The following is a 14170-nucleotide window of genomic DNA, read 5'->3' as shown; positions in this document are numbered from 1 at the left end:
TTTGGGTTGGAAGGGACCTTAAAGATCATCTCATTCCCACCTCGTGGCCACGGGCAGGACTTTGAACCCCTTCCACTGATTCTTGCTAACACAGCTGTTTGGCTGTTAAAGACCTGACAAAGTTCAATCCTTTCCTCCCAGACTTTCTTGGAATCATCAAAGGATACGGCACAACATCCGTGCAAGAACTCCAGACTGACCTCAGAGGGAAAAGGAGAAGCTACAGTTGAGGCAACTGAAACATTCCTGGAGTTTACTGGAAGGAAAGAGCTGGAAAAGGATCAACCAAATGTTTGCTTGTGGTTTTTTGGTTTTGTTTTTTTTTTCCACGAGGGCAAAATAGGGCTCCTGACAAAAAAAATGAAGTGTTGTGGTTTGTTTGCAGGGATGGCAAATGGGAGCAGTGTGATAACCAACAGGGATACAGAGAGGGACACAGCTCAGGACCACACAGGGGAATTTCTGGCAGAATTAAAAAAAAAAAAGGGACAGAAACTGCTGAATTGGTTGTAAGACAGGTGGGAATAGCCAGGAATGCAGATCCAGACAAAGATTTGTGAGGAGAGAGGTCTTGGTGCTTCCAGTCCCAAAGTTCTGCAAATAATATTTGTCAATGGAGTTGGCAGGAGCAGCAGAGGGAGAGAAAGAAGGTAAATTCCAGGAAATATCTGCAGAGTGCAGGGAGTTTTGTAGGAGAGCTGTGGAAGATTTTCCAGGAAATATTTGCAGAGTGCAGGGAGATTTCTAGGAGGCGTATGGAAGACTGGAACACATATGAAAGCAGAGACCAATGTTGTGTCCTGTCTCTGGGAAGGGCGAAGAATTAATTATAAGAAGCAAAGTCTGAACAAGTCTAAGATAAAAGGCTAAAATGTGACTGTAGATAAAAAAAAACACAACACCTTATATTCTGCATAGTGGGAGGATTCCAGCAGCTCTCAGCAATGAGAAGGAGAAATCAGCAATACAGAAGAGAATTTTTGATGGGAATTGCTCATGACACAGTGGCAGAATTGCACAGAACTGGGACCAGAGTGGAACCAGCACCATGAGCAGGTGGGAGCAGTGCTTAAGTCACAAACCAGAGCTCCAGGACAGAACTGGGGGATGTTGACTGCAACAGGTAAAGCTCACACCATGGAACTCTGAGGACATGGCATTTGGCTCAATCAATTGATATAAAGGACTGTTGGTCCTACACCAGTTCCTTGGGGATTGCAGTGCAAAAGAAGGGGAACACAGCAAAGGAGACAATTGTTAGGATGCCATTAGTGGCACTGGATAACTGCCAGCAGGAGAAAAAAATTAAGCTAGTGCTGCACTAATTGTTCATACAATTTTGAGGGAAGAAAAGTTGAATCCTGAATGTGAAGAACTTGCATGTAAAATTTTTGAGGATGGAAAAAGACCTACATTAAGTCAGCTTTGAGTCAGACATGCAGGAAGGAAGGTGATTTACATTAAAACAATAAACTCCACTAAACCAAACCAGACAGCAGTGATACTTCCAGCACTCTGGATTATTCATACACCCAAGGCAGCGACAGATTTATTGCATCATCAGAAGATACAACTGTTAACAACGCAGCAGAGTTCAAGCCCTGACTCCAGGTTTCATATAAATCAGCCTGGAAAATACAACAAGAAGTTTCCTCAGCTGCTCACACCCTCCAAGAGGTTTTCTCTACAGGCCACTGCTAATCTGCAGCCTGGGTGATGATTCCTGGGAAAGAACCCTTCCTTTAACCCAAATTCAAAGAACAACTTCCAGGGCAGTGGGAAAAGCCCCATGAGAAGAGATGCTGATGAAGCATCTCCTCCTTGGCTCGTGCCAGAGCAGGAGGGAACTGCACTGGAGAGAGCTCCAGCAGCTGGTGAAGAGAGCAGGATCTTGCTGCTGGGAAAGGGATAACAGGATCCAAGAATCTCTTTGTGGCAGATGTTCCAAGGCAGATCTCAGAGGCTGTAGTCCTGTTTTCTCCCCAGCTACTTCAAACACTTGCTGACCTCGAGATGTCCTGGCCCAGTGATGCCAATGAGAGGACCCTGTGCCATGACTGGCACAGAGCTGTGGGATGGAAGTCCACACTGGAATTATAATACTAAAGGAATACTGCAGGAGTGGCAAACCCTGTGCCAGCCCCACTGACCTGGATTGCTGCCTTTGGAAGCTCCTGCTCCATAGTGAGGACAATACAGGGAGGAGAAGCTCCTCAGCTGCTGAAAACCACAAATGTCCACTCATTTAAGAAAGGCAGCTCTGAGGTTTTACTGGGGGGGGGGAGGGCAGGTCATTTGGGGAGGGGATGTGCTGTTCACAGTGCTCTGTTTGTGTGTCCCCAGAACCAGAGGGACAATTCCTCGTGGCACTGCTGTGTCTTACAGGTTTGTTTTTTCTTTCTCCTTCACATCACTGTGCTGCAACTGCAGGGAAAAGGCAACAGCTGGAAATGATCCTCTAAATATATTTTAACTTTTTACTATCCACGTGTGCTTTGCTTTCTCTGCTCTGCTCCCTGATGTTCTGCAAGGTTTGAACTCCTCACTGGTCAACCAACTGAGAACTTCCAGCCTGCTCAGCTTTCCTACCAGACAACACCCCCAGGGTGACCTGAGCAGGAGATGGCAGCGGGAAATGGAGGAGGAAGGCAGGTCTGGGAGGTAGCTTGAAAGGGAGAGGGAAAATGTGAAAATTGCAACAAGCTGCCTGATCCCTTCTGTTCAGTCCCCACACATGCACACACATGCACATGCACAACAGGATTTCACAGTGCCAATGTCAGCAAGTGCCTTTACCCCTTGGAACACACTGGATTTTGCCATTAGATTCCCATTTCGTAGCAGTGCATCGGAGACCCATGAAATAAATATGTTAAAGTCACTCCAGTGCCTGTGCCCTGCACTGCAGAGTGTGCCAGGGGTGTTCACAACCAAAGGACTTGACAGGAACTCAGCTCCTCGTGCTCCCAGCAGAGCTGAGGGATGCAGAAAACTGCAGTGCTTTTTGGACCATGTCTATTTGAGTTCTCCAGTAGTCCTACAAAACCAAACACAGATGTCACAGCGATGTCTGGTACAAACAGATGGGGATGTGCTCCTTTTAGAACCAGCATCATGTGATTTTTTGGTCAGAAGAAGAGACATGGATGTGCTTTCTCTGTCCTGCAGGCGGCTGCCACGGCTTTGGGGGGCTGTGGCACTGAGCTGGGTCCTGTCCTTCACAGTGGGCTGGGTCTGGCAGGTAGATGTGTCTGAAAGCAGCCAGCGAGGAGATTCAGTGCATTAAGACAAAATGTCTCCAAATGAAGAAGACCTGAAGTGCCCTTCCAAGCCCTGAGTGGCTCTGAAGGGGTGCTGCTCCTCCTTAGTGTCTGCAGGAATGTACAGGATGGCAGAGAACAGTCAGGAATTGTCTGGGGAGGACAACTGAAGGGCATCATGTGCTCCTTCCACATGGCTGCCCCACAGGAATCTGCCGGTTGGTTTTCTGGGCAGGCAGCTCTCCTTGCAAAGCTCTGGTACACAAGTCTCTGGTTGGCTGTGGTAGGACAGCTTGGCACAACAGCATCCTTCCCTCACCCTGGAGTGCCACCACACAGCTCCAGACATGCCTTTGGGAAAGACTGACCACTGCTCCTTGTTCAAACACGTGAGACAGAGGCACCAGGGGAGAGTCCTCCCTGCTCCCCACATGGGAGAAGCTCCTGGTGCCCTGTGTGCCTTCTGCAAGCACTTTGTGTGCTTTAATCAGCTCCAGGGATTTTTCTGTGTTCTTTCAAAGTCCATTCCCTGACAAGGAGCAAGTGCTTTTTGGACGCAAAGGCATCACCAGCACCCCTTTGGATACACGGGCAGGACAGACAGGTGACATGTCCAGGTACCACCTGCACACACCACACCCAGAGCCCACTCCCCCCAAATTCTGCCACCTGAAAGCAATGCCATCAGAGCAGTGATGCCATCAGAGGGGCTGCCCTGGGGACACTGAGCTCAGAATATGTCCCTGGGTGCCCAGCACACACCTTGTGTTCACCTCCCCACAGGTGTGCTCTGATGCCAAGCCAGGGATGTGTGTTCAAATACCAACACAGCACTGCACTGGGGATTTTGGATGAGTAGATTTTTGGATGAGTAGGGGCTGGAGGGACAATTCATCCAGTTAAAGACCCTGCTGCTGGAGCACCAAACTTTGGGACAGTGCAGGAGCTCAGTAGAGAAGTGACTCGTGCCTGTAGGGAATGGTCTGATGCCACTTGCAAGGGCTTTGTTGTTGGATCTGGCCTGGAAGTGGAAAATGCTAAAAGTATTTTATAAATGGCCTCATATTTTACAAGCAGTCCAGGGAGATGATGTCTGGCCTCAGAGGTCTAGACAGCTCAGGATTTTCATCCACAGCAGACACACTTCCTCTTGGATCCAGCTCCTGGAAAATACAGCCAAGCAGCTCCCAATGAATGTGCCTTCAGCTGCTGAAAACGAGGAGAGGACCCCTGGAATGGCAGACAGGGGCCTGTAAACACCAGTTCTGCTGGCCATGGCCAGGGGGTGGGTGGAAAAATGCCACATGTGGCCACAGGAAGGTGGTGGTGGCAGGAGTGTTTCAGAGGATATGATGTGGTGCTGGACAGGAAGAACAACCTGATTCCCATTTGCACTCCCTGTGCTTGGTTGGTGCCATTTAAACATCCCAAAGACCTGTTCAGTAACTAAAGAATTTGTTTCAGTTATTTATAAACCCATGGATTGATCCTTCAGCTTCAGCCACAGCATTTTGCCTCCGGAGACCTGGGATGAGGTTTTTGCCTTTGTCGACCTGGGCTCTCCTCAAGGTGAAGGGCTGAGACTGAAGCTGCCTCAGAGCTCCCAGAGCATCATCTCTAAGTAAGGTACTGGTCCCCAAATGGCACAGAGCACACCTGCCCAGTTTGGGAACTGCAGAGAACCAGATCACACAGCTCACACTCCAAAACTACCAGCTCCTCTTGGAGGACTGGCCTTCCCCACCTTTCCGTGCTGCAGGCACCAATCCAACACCTTTCCCAGCAGCCAGACCTTTCCAAAGGACAATGGAGAGTCACAAAACCCAGCCACCCTCCCCTCTCTCCCTCCCCCAAACCCTCTGTTGGTGCTGGCTCAGCCCTGCATCAGTACCCCTGAATTGAACTGGGGGCCTTTTCATCTTGTCAAACAACTGGAAACCCAAAAGCCACAAACATCTGCCGTGCCACGACCAGTGGAAAAGAACAAATACTCAAACAGGAGGGAATGTGCATATAAAAAAACCTTTTTCTCCTGGCATATTGTCAATAAGCTGCAATTTTTCCTTCCCCAGGGAAGAGATTTTAAGTTCTTGGGTGATATGATACTTGGAGATGTAATTTCTTTTTCGTCAAAAAAAAAAAAACCAAACCAAAACAATCAAACCCCAACCGACTAACCCAAAAAATTTCCAACCCCCAAACTCACAAACTGGTGGTAACAAAACAATGGACAAAATCTCCCAACAATGACAACCGAAAAATAAAGGTACACGTCAGCGTTTGTAATCAAAAACTACTACATACTGTACTTGGGAAGTCCTCTGGGAAAAAGATCATTGGCATCTAGAAAAAGACATCACTAAAAGTCTTGTGCATATGATATGTATGAGACACGATGCCACTGGACGGTGGATGGACGGACCCTTTAGGAAACTGTCACTCACAAAACTGTTCCATGACAAGAGAAAATAAGAGATGTAAAAAAGGACTGGTTTTTTTTTTTTCCCCCCCTCCCCCCCCCCCCCCCACACCCCAAGGCGTTACAGATTCCTTCTTGTTTGTTGGAAACAGCCTCCTCCAAGTCTTGGTTTATTTGTTGTGTGTGGTGGGGTTTGTTTTTTTTTTTAGAAAAAAAAAAAAGTCTTCAGCTTTTGAAGTAAGTCCACCAGTTTCTGAGACGCACTTGGTTCCACAGCACCAAAGAGCTTCAGCTCTTCCCCCCTCTGATTTGCTCACAGGGGCTTTTGGGGGAGGGCTGCACGACATTCCCAGAGCCACAGCTCATGGGAGAGGAAAGGATGTGCTTCTGTGGCCTTCCTTTGCATTCCTCTTCCTGAAAAAGTCTCATCTCTCCAGAGGTGCCTGGGCCCAGCTGCAGCAGCCTTGTGCAAGGGGAAACATGAAGCTGCTCTTTTCTCTTCCTTTGGAGACTCCCATTGGTCTTGGAGCCCTTTTCAAGAATGCAATTGCTTTATTATTATTTAAAAATATTTCATAGTTTGTTGTTTTGTTTTCAAAATAATTGTCTTTTTTTTTTTTTTGTTCCCTTTTTCCATTACTTAAATTCTAGAAGCTCTTGGCGACCTTTTTTTGAGGACAGGGTGTTCCTTCCTGCTGCCCTAATCCTCAGAGCAGCTGCCTGTCTCTGGTCCATGCAGAACACTCAAGAACTGGAGCTTGGACATCACAGGGGTGAAGGGGAGCAGGGCCTTGAGGAAGAGGAGGAGGAGGAGGACACGCAGCCATCAAACCTCCACAGACTGAATTTGGTTCATCTGTGCCCTCATCACCTGGATACTGTTCAGAATTTTCTTCTGGTGTCCTGCTAAAGTGACCCCAACTCGCAGAATGTCCCTTTGGGAGGAAAAGAAAACAAACACAAACATCAGAAGATATTTTCTCACAACAGGACAAGATCACAGATGATATTTCAGATGATCTTTAAGGTCCCTTTCAACCCAAACTATTCTGTAATCCTATGATTCCATGAGAAGGGAGCTGAAGTCTCCACAGATTTCTTCCATGAGTGCAACCAATGGATGCAAACCCCCATGGAACCTCTACTCTTTCACTTTTTCTGGCTTATCCTCCAATCTGTGCATTTTCTACCCACCTGCAGCACCCTCAGAGTCCTGGAACCTCAACAGAGAGTGTGAAACCAAATGCCCCGGGCTCTGCTGAGTCAACTTGCCTTGAATTTTCTACTCTTGTGCCATTTTGTTAGGATTCTCTTTCATTTTGTGACACATTTTTTCCATCCCCGCAGACACAGGACCAGGGTGTCCTGTCCCTCATCAGTGTGGATCTCACTCCTCCTGTGCAGCTGATGTGCTGTTCTTGATGCTTTTCCTTTCATCTGATAGGACCATGAAATGATCAACTTTTGTAACTTGTGCTCTGTGTTAAATCATGGTAATCTAATTTCTGGAGTGCTTCTGTTTTTTATAGATATTGGGCATCTGGGAGAAATAAAGGTCATGGCAAGAGAGTGAATGTGACTCTAAATTGGTCCCATTTGTGGCTCCAGCTGTGTTTGCTCCCCTCTGCATTCTCCCTCCTGGTGGATAAACCTCAGTCATGAATTCTTCAGCTGTTCTTCCCATCAGGGGATGGATGGACATGACCCACACCTGACTCTGAGGATTGTCAGGTGCCTTTTCTCCTTGAGTGTTAGGAACAGACTTTTAAGGGGAAGTGTGGCAAAACCCTTGCCTGGTTTTGAGGGGAAGCCAATGGGCAAAGAAGAGCAAACAGGAGCTCCAAGGAAAGGTGAAAAAAATTCTTAACTCATTTCTGTAAACCAGGATAGGACTGTGGCTCTGCACAGCCCTGTGATTCCCAGCTTTCTGCCTTGGACATTAGATATTTGATTGTATTCTGGGAAGGAATCCCTCCCTGGGAGGGTGGGGAGGCCCTGGCACAGGGTGCCCAGAGAAGCTGTGGCTGCCCCTGGATCCCTGGAAGTGTCCAAGGCCAGGTTGGACAGGGATTGGAGCAACCTGGGCCAGTGGAAAGTGCCCCTGCTCATGGCAGGGGGTGGGATGAGATGGGCTTTAAGGTCCCTTCCAACCCAAAGCATCCTGGGATTCTTGGCAGATAATTTAGTGGCCCAGGTGTCCCAGCCTGCAGACAACCAGTAAGAAACCTTTCTAATGTTGAAACCATGTGGATTTGGGGAACCAAATCAGTCTTCAGGAAACATTTACCCTTTGCTGGCTGTCCAAGTCTGAACAAAACAGCAGCTCCACTTCCATGACTATGTACTTCTGCAAAGACCAGGTAAACATCAGGTGGTGGTGTCAAGTACAGTTGCCCCATGATTTGCCAAGGAAAAAGGACTTGGACTGTCCTTCTCTCTGTTTAACATCCAGCCAAGCAGGTGAGGAATGGGGAAGGGAGGTTTGTCAAATCTGGTGGGACATGAGCTGAGGACACCCTTGTGATTGTGGTGAAGGCACTTGGGGGGCATTGTGAGGGAAGTAGTGAGGGACTGGGAGAAGTGGCTTTTAAGGGACACTGAGGATGTCTGTGAAAGAACAGGCTGCATTGGCTGGACTGCCTGCAGAACTGTTCACTGTTAGATACTCAAAATAGCACAACCCAGGCAGGGTTGGGTTGTAGTGTGGGTCTGATGTCTCTCTTTAGTCAAGGTTCTTCTTCTCTACCCTTCAGATTTTGTGGACCCTCTTTCTGTTGTATGAACACAGAAAATATTGTGCCAAAATCATCCCCTGGGTCTTGGGGTTGTACCACAGATGTGCTGAAACAGTCAGAAGTGCCATGGGATTTTCCCAGCAGCAAATAAGAACAAAAAGCCAGAAAAGGCTGTTTGTGTGAACAGATTCTGACTCATCAGTAGGTTTAAAATCTGGATTAAGGCACCAACTCCAAAATCATTCCTGGTCACCAGGCTCAAAGACATCACAGCACTTGTAGATGGCTTTAATGCTTGGCCCTTTCTAAGGGTTTCTACAGCAAAGTGCAACCAGCCACAGACCTTTCAGCAGAGGCATCAGAGCCCCAAGAGATTTCAAACCCACCACAAATGGATTTCAGCTGCTTTCTCCAGAGAGCTTGCTCAGAATTTGTCACTGCAGGATGTTTTTAGTGGATGCAGGACAAGGCAGAACAAACTTGTCACCACCCCCCAAGAGGGGATCTTATAAAGGAATGGAAATATCTGAGAGGAGGTGTCAGGGGCTGGACCAGGCTCTGCCTGAGGGTGCCAAGCCATGGCACAGGAGGCAACTGGCAGAAACTGATGACCAGGAAGTTCCACCTGAATGTGAGGAAGAACTTCTTTGATGTGCAGTCACCAAACAGGCTGCGCAGAGAGGGGGTGAAGTGTCCCCCCACAGGAGATATCCAAAAGCCAGTTGGACACCACCCTGAGCAAGGCACTCTAGGGGATCCTGTTTGGCAGGAAGGTTGGACTGGATGACCTCCAGCAGTCCCTTCCAACCTTTACCACTCTGTGATTCCATGATCTGGACTTTCAGACACCTTTGTTAGGCAGAACTTCATCGTCTCCATCCCTGATACACCACACACCCAAGAGGACTGCAGAGTACAAATGTGCTCTTGAGTGGGTGGAGAACTGTCTGATGCCACCTGAACTCTCCATTTGTTCCCTGTTGGGGTTCTGGAGCCCCTTGGGGGGTGTTCATTCTCACAGTGGGGACGTGGAGTGTGATGAGGTGGAGATGAACTCTGCAAGTGCAGAGAGACAGAGGACACAAAGTCTGGAGCCTCCAGAAACCGAACAGACTAAAAGTGGCTCCACAAAGCAACAAATTGTACAAAAGTAAAACCACGAAACGTGAAAATAAAGCTAATTCAGTAACAAACAATTGCTGTTAAACTGCTGAGACTTTCCCTGTGCTTTGGGCACTTACTCTACAGTCATCTGAGATACTACATCAAAGGTGGTGAAGCCAGCACTGGCAAAGCTCTCCTTGTACTGGCTCATCTTGATGGCATCCAGCCATTCATCCACAGTGTTGAAGCTGGAATAATCCGGGATTGTGCGGTCCAGGAGGGGGAGGTTCATCCTGGAACACAGAAATGGGGAATGAGCAGACAAAGAGCTACAAACACAACTGTCCCTGCACCCTCCAGCAGCTGGAGGCACCTGGACCAGCATCATTCCCAGTGTATTATGAACTACCACATAGACAACACTTTGTCCTGCTGAGGGACCCCAAAATACACCTGGGGGACCCCAAAAGTCCCCAGGAACTCAAAAATACCTCCAAAACACACCTGGAGGATGCAAAAATACACCTGGGAGACCCCAAAATACATCTGGGGGATCCCAGCCCCCCCTCTCTCAAACCCAAGGGACACCCAGTTGGCTCCATGTGCATGTTTTGGGGGAAAAGGGGTTTTGGAAGAAAAATGGGGGGTTTGGGGAAAAAAAGTGGAGATTTTTAGGATGGAAAAGGGTTTTATTAGGAAAAAATGGTGGGGTTTATGTAAAAAAAACCCACAGTGGTTTCAGGAGAAAATGGGAGGTTTGGAGAAAAAAATGGTGGGTTTGGGGGAAAAAATTTGAATTGTGGGGTTTTGGGAAAAATGGGGAAAATGGTTTTTTTTGGGAGGGAATTGTGGTGTCTTGAGAAACAAATGGGTTGAAAACATCTTTTTTTGAAAAATATAGGTTTGAGAGGGGTAAAAATGGATTTCTTTTAGGAAAATGTTGGGTTTTTTTAGAAAAAATATGGGGGTTTTGGTGAAAAGGTGTGGTGGTTTTGGAAAAATGGGTTTTTTTGGGGAAAAAAAATCTGTACAGAGCATCAGGATCAGTCTTTCTGGATCAGTTCATAGAGGAAAGGCAAGAGCCATCAGAGATTATGAGATGTAGCTCTAAAATCCTGGCTGTACAAGGGGAGAAAAACCATTCTCATAACAGGAGCAGTGCTTCCAACAAACTGGGGAATCCCAGCCAGCCCTGGGAAGCATCAAACCCTCTCAGGAGGCTGATTTGGCTCCATGGAAGGTTAGTTAGGCTGCACCTACGGACAGTTCTGTGCCCCTCAGTTCAGGAAGGACATTGAGGGGCTGGAGCAGGTCCAGAGAAGGGCAATGAGGCTGGGGAAGATCTGGAGCACAAGTCTCATGAGGAGAGGCTGAGGGAGCTGGGGGGGCTCAGCCTGGAGAAAAGGAGGCTCAGGGGGGACCTTCTGGCTCTCTGTAACTCCCTGACAGGAGAAGTAGCCAGGTGGGGGTCGAGCTCTTCTCCCAGGAACCAGCAGTAGGACAAGAGGGCTCAGTCTTAAGCTGTGCCAGGGTAGGTTTTAGGATATTAGGAAGGAATTCTTTACAGAGAGAGTGATCAGGCACTGGAATGGGCTGCCCAGGGAGATGGTGGAGTCATCATTCCTGGAGGTGTTTAAGAAGACACTGGATGTGGCATCAGTGCCATGGGCTGACAGGCAAAGTGGTGTTGGGTCAAAGGTTGGGCTTGATGATCTCAGAGGTCTTTTCCAACCTCGTTGATTCTGTGATTCTGTGAATGTGAGATTGGACAATCAGAGCAACCACACTCCTCCAGCACCCACATGTACATGAACCCAAGATGCTCCTCTGTGTGCAGAGTCCACTGTCCACGAGCTGTCTGTGTTCACCAGACCCGTCCAAGGAGAGGGACCAGAGTGACCTTGACATCTGCACAGACTGCCAGCCACAGGAATCTCTGGGATTCCAAACTCTCTGCCCTGGACATCAGATATTTAATTAGATATTAAGGAAGGAATTCTTGGCTGTGAGGGTGGTGAGACCCTGGCACAGGTTGCCCAGAGAAGCTGTGGCTGCCCCATCCCTGGAAGTGTTCAAGGCCAGGTTGGATCAAAGTAGCAACCTGGGCTAGCGGAAGGTGTCCCTGCCCATAGAAGGAGGGTGGAATGAGATGAGCTTTAAGGTCCCTTCCAACCCAAACTGTTCTGGGATTCTGTGATCTTTCAATGCCCACCCTGTAAAGGACTAAACACAGGCCAAGCTGCCTCTAACACAGCTCCTAGAGAGATGCAGTGATGGTGCCCACCAAGACCCAAGGACAGCAGGACTGCACAGGGGAGCCAGAGAACAAGGGGAAGGCAGAGACATGTACCCAGAGGAGAGAGGTGCCATGGCTTTCAGGCTGTTTGGATTTCGGATCATTTTGTCCAAGGTGTTGACAATTTGCCCAAATTTGGGCCTGTGGTTTCGATCCTTCTGCCAACAGTCCAGCATTAGCTGGTGGAGGGCATTTGGGCAATCCATGGGCGGTGGCAGCCGATAGTCCTGCTCGATGGCATTTATCACCTGCAGGAGGGGAAAAAGAGATCAGTGCAGTTGTGGTAAAACCTATTTAATTCACAATGTTCCCTCTCTTGGATCCTGAAGGTGACTGGCATGACCAGCCCTGCTGCAGCCTGCACTGTCTGGTGCCCTCCAACCCCCTCTCACCACAGACTTTAATCACAGCCCTTGGCATTCCAGTGAGGCCTGTCCTGGGAGGAGACACCAGCCTTGCTCAGCTGACACCCAGCCTGGCTGGCTGCTCATGGTGGTCAGTCTGATCTAGGGATAGAGACCATCCCTGTTGGGATATGTGACCTCACAGCTCCAGCCACAAGGCAGGTGAGTCAGGGTGATGTGTTTGGACCCAGCCCAGCAGTTCACTGGGAGGAGAACAGCCCCATCCAGTGAAGGGTTGTGACCTACAGACAGGGAAGCTGCCCCTGTGTTTTCCTTCCTCCAGTGGTTTTCTACTCCTGCCAGCAATCAAGCCCAGCCAAGTGAGAGGGTTGTGCCAGGGGATGCAGCCCAGGCTGCAGATCTGGGCTGGCACAAGGCTTGGGTGTCTCCTCACTGCTCCACGTGACCTGGGAAAATGCCTGGTCTTGCAACGTCCAGTGGAAACAGCAGAGGAACAAAGGCTAGAGGATCTTCTTCAAGGATCTCCCCATATCCCCGTTGCTCTGCACCTGCAGCCCTCCATCCTCTCCTGGGTGATGAAGGAGGATGGAGCTGCTCCACCTTCCAGGAACATCCATTCCTCTCACAGAGGCAAGTGCAGGCAGGATGCTCCTGCCTTTAGGCCATGCACAGCAAGGGCACTGAAAGACGAGGAGAAGGAGCCTTGGACACCATAAATAGGCTTGTGTGGCAACAAAACCCAGGAGTGAGGATAAAAATCAGACCTGAGGATACTGCAGAAATCAGGAGCAGCATTTTGAAATGACCAACTCCCTGTGGGAATGAGAAAAAAGGGGAGGAAGAGGGACAGAACTTCCCTCAGGGATCCAGAGGAAGGACCTGGATGTCTCTGGCTGCCATGACTTTGTCTGGCTATGTCTTGCACAATTCCAAGGACAGAGATCTGCCTGGTGGGATACCCCAGGGCTGTGTCCCCATCCTGGGGAAGGGCTGGACACAGCAGGAAGGCTGCCTAGAGAAAATTAAGGATACTGCAGCTGGGAATGAGAAAGAAGCAGAGAAGGGTTGGTGGGGGGGAGGCACTGGAGGTGCTGTGGCAGTAGAAGGCTCCCTCCAAGGGAGAGCAGATGGCCAATCCATGCCAAGCAATGCAGAGTGTGGGATCTGGCAGGGTTTAAGAAGGATGGTGACTTCAGGCAGGGAATGCACTGGGAGGTTCTCCAGACACTGCTGTGCGTGGCCAAGGTGCTGGGCAGGCTGACTTGAGACACGAGGGCTGGCATCACTGCTGCCAAAATGTGCCAGGTGGGAGGAATCCTCCCTGCCCTTCCCTGCCCTGGTTGTACCCCACAGGGCTTGTGATGGTCTGACCAGAGGCATCTCCTCTACAGCTCCCTGATAGGAGGGTGGAGCCAGGTGGGGGTTGGTATCTTCTCACAGGTAACAAGTGACAGGACAAGAGGAAACAGCCTCAAGTTGTGCCAGGGGAGGTTTAGATTGGTTATTAGGGAAAAATTCTTCATGGAAAAGTTGTCAAGCATTAGAACAGGGTGTGCAGGGAAGTGGTGGAGTCACCATCCCTGGAAGGATTCAAAAGGTGTGTGGCACTTGGGGACATGGTTTAGTGGTGAACATGGCAGTGCTGGGTTGATCGTTGGACTCCATGACCTTAGAGGTCTTTTCCAACTTCCATGATCCCATGACTGATGTGCTTTGTGCAGCTCTTGGCTCCTGCTCAGGGATTCTCCCAGGAGGTGCAAGTTGACCCGTCTCCCAGCTCTACATCTATCCAAGACAGAGGGGAGGGGAGGCACAGGGGTCACAGGGCTGGGCAGCAGCATCACACAAGGACCAAGTGTTCGTCTGTGGCACAGACTGAGCACTTTCTGGACGAGCTGCCTGCTGTGCTGCCACCAGACACATGCAGAGGTAGCACAGGCTGCTCTTTCCATCTCCTCTCCCACCAGACAGCACATGCTGCTGTCTCCATC

At 49.3% G+C, this 14170-nt stretch overlaps 1 protein-coding gene across 4 annotated transcripts in view; it reads right to left on the bottom strand.

The window, feature by feature from the left end:
- Positions 1 to 5888: 5888 nt before the first annotated feature.
- Positions 5889 to 14170, bottom strand: part of EPHB2 (EPH receptor B2) — a 136074-nt gene continuing 127792 nt past the window's right edge. For all 4 annotated transcript variants that reach the window (XM_027658010.1, XM_027658013.1, XM_027658011.1 and 1 more), the window contains exons 14-16: positions 11869 to 12062; positions 9656 to 9811; positions 5889 to 6614 (exon numbers count right to left, since the gene is read on the bottom strand). In XM_027658010.1, coding sequence (XP_027513811.1) covers positions 6506 to 6614; positions 9656 to 9811; positions 11869 to 12062 — 459 coding nt within the window. In that variant the 3' untranslated portion in view covers positions 5889 to 6505. The remainder of the gene's footprint in view (positions 6615 to 9655; positions 9812 to 11868; positions 12063 to 14170) is intronic.

This window comes from Corapipo altera, unplaced genomic scaffold, assembly GCF_003945725.1.
Source record: "Corapipo altera isolate COAL_440 unplaced genomic scaffold, ASM394572v1 301, whole genome shotgun sequence".
NCBI classification, from domain to species: Eukaryota; Metazoa; Chordata; class Aves; order Passeriformes; family Pipridae; genus Corapipo; species Corapipo altera.
Note: the sequence above shows the minus strand (reverse complement) of the source record. Positions and strands in the feature narration are given on the sequence as shown.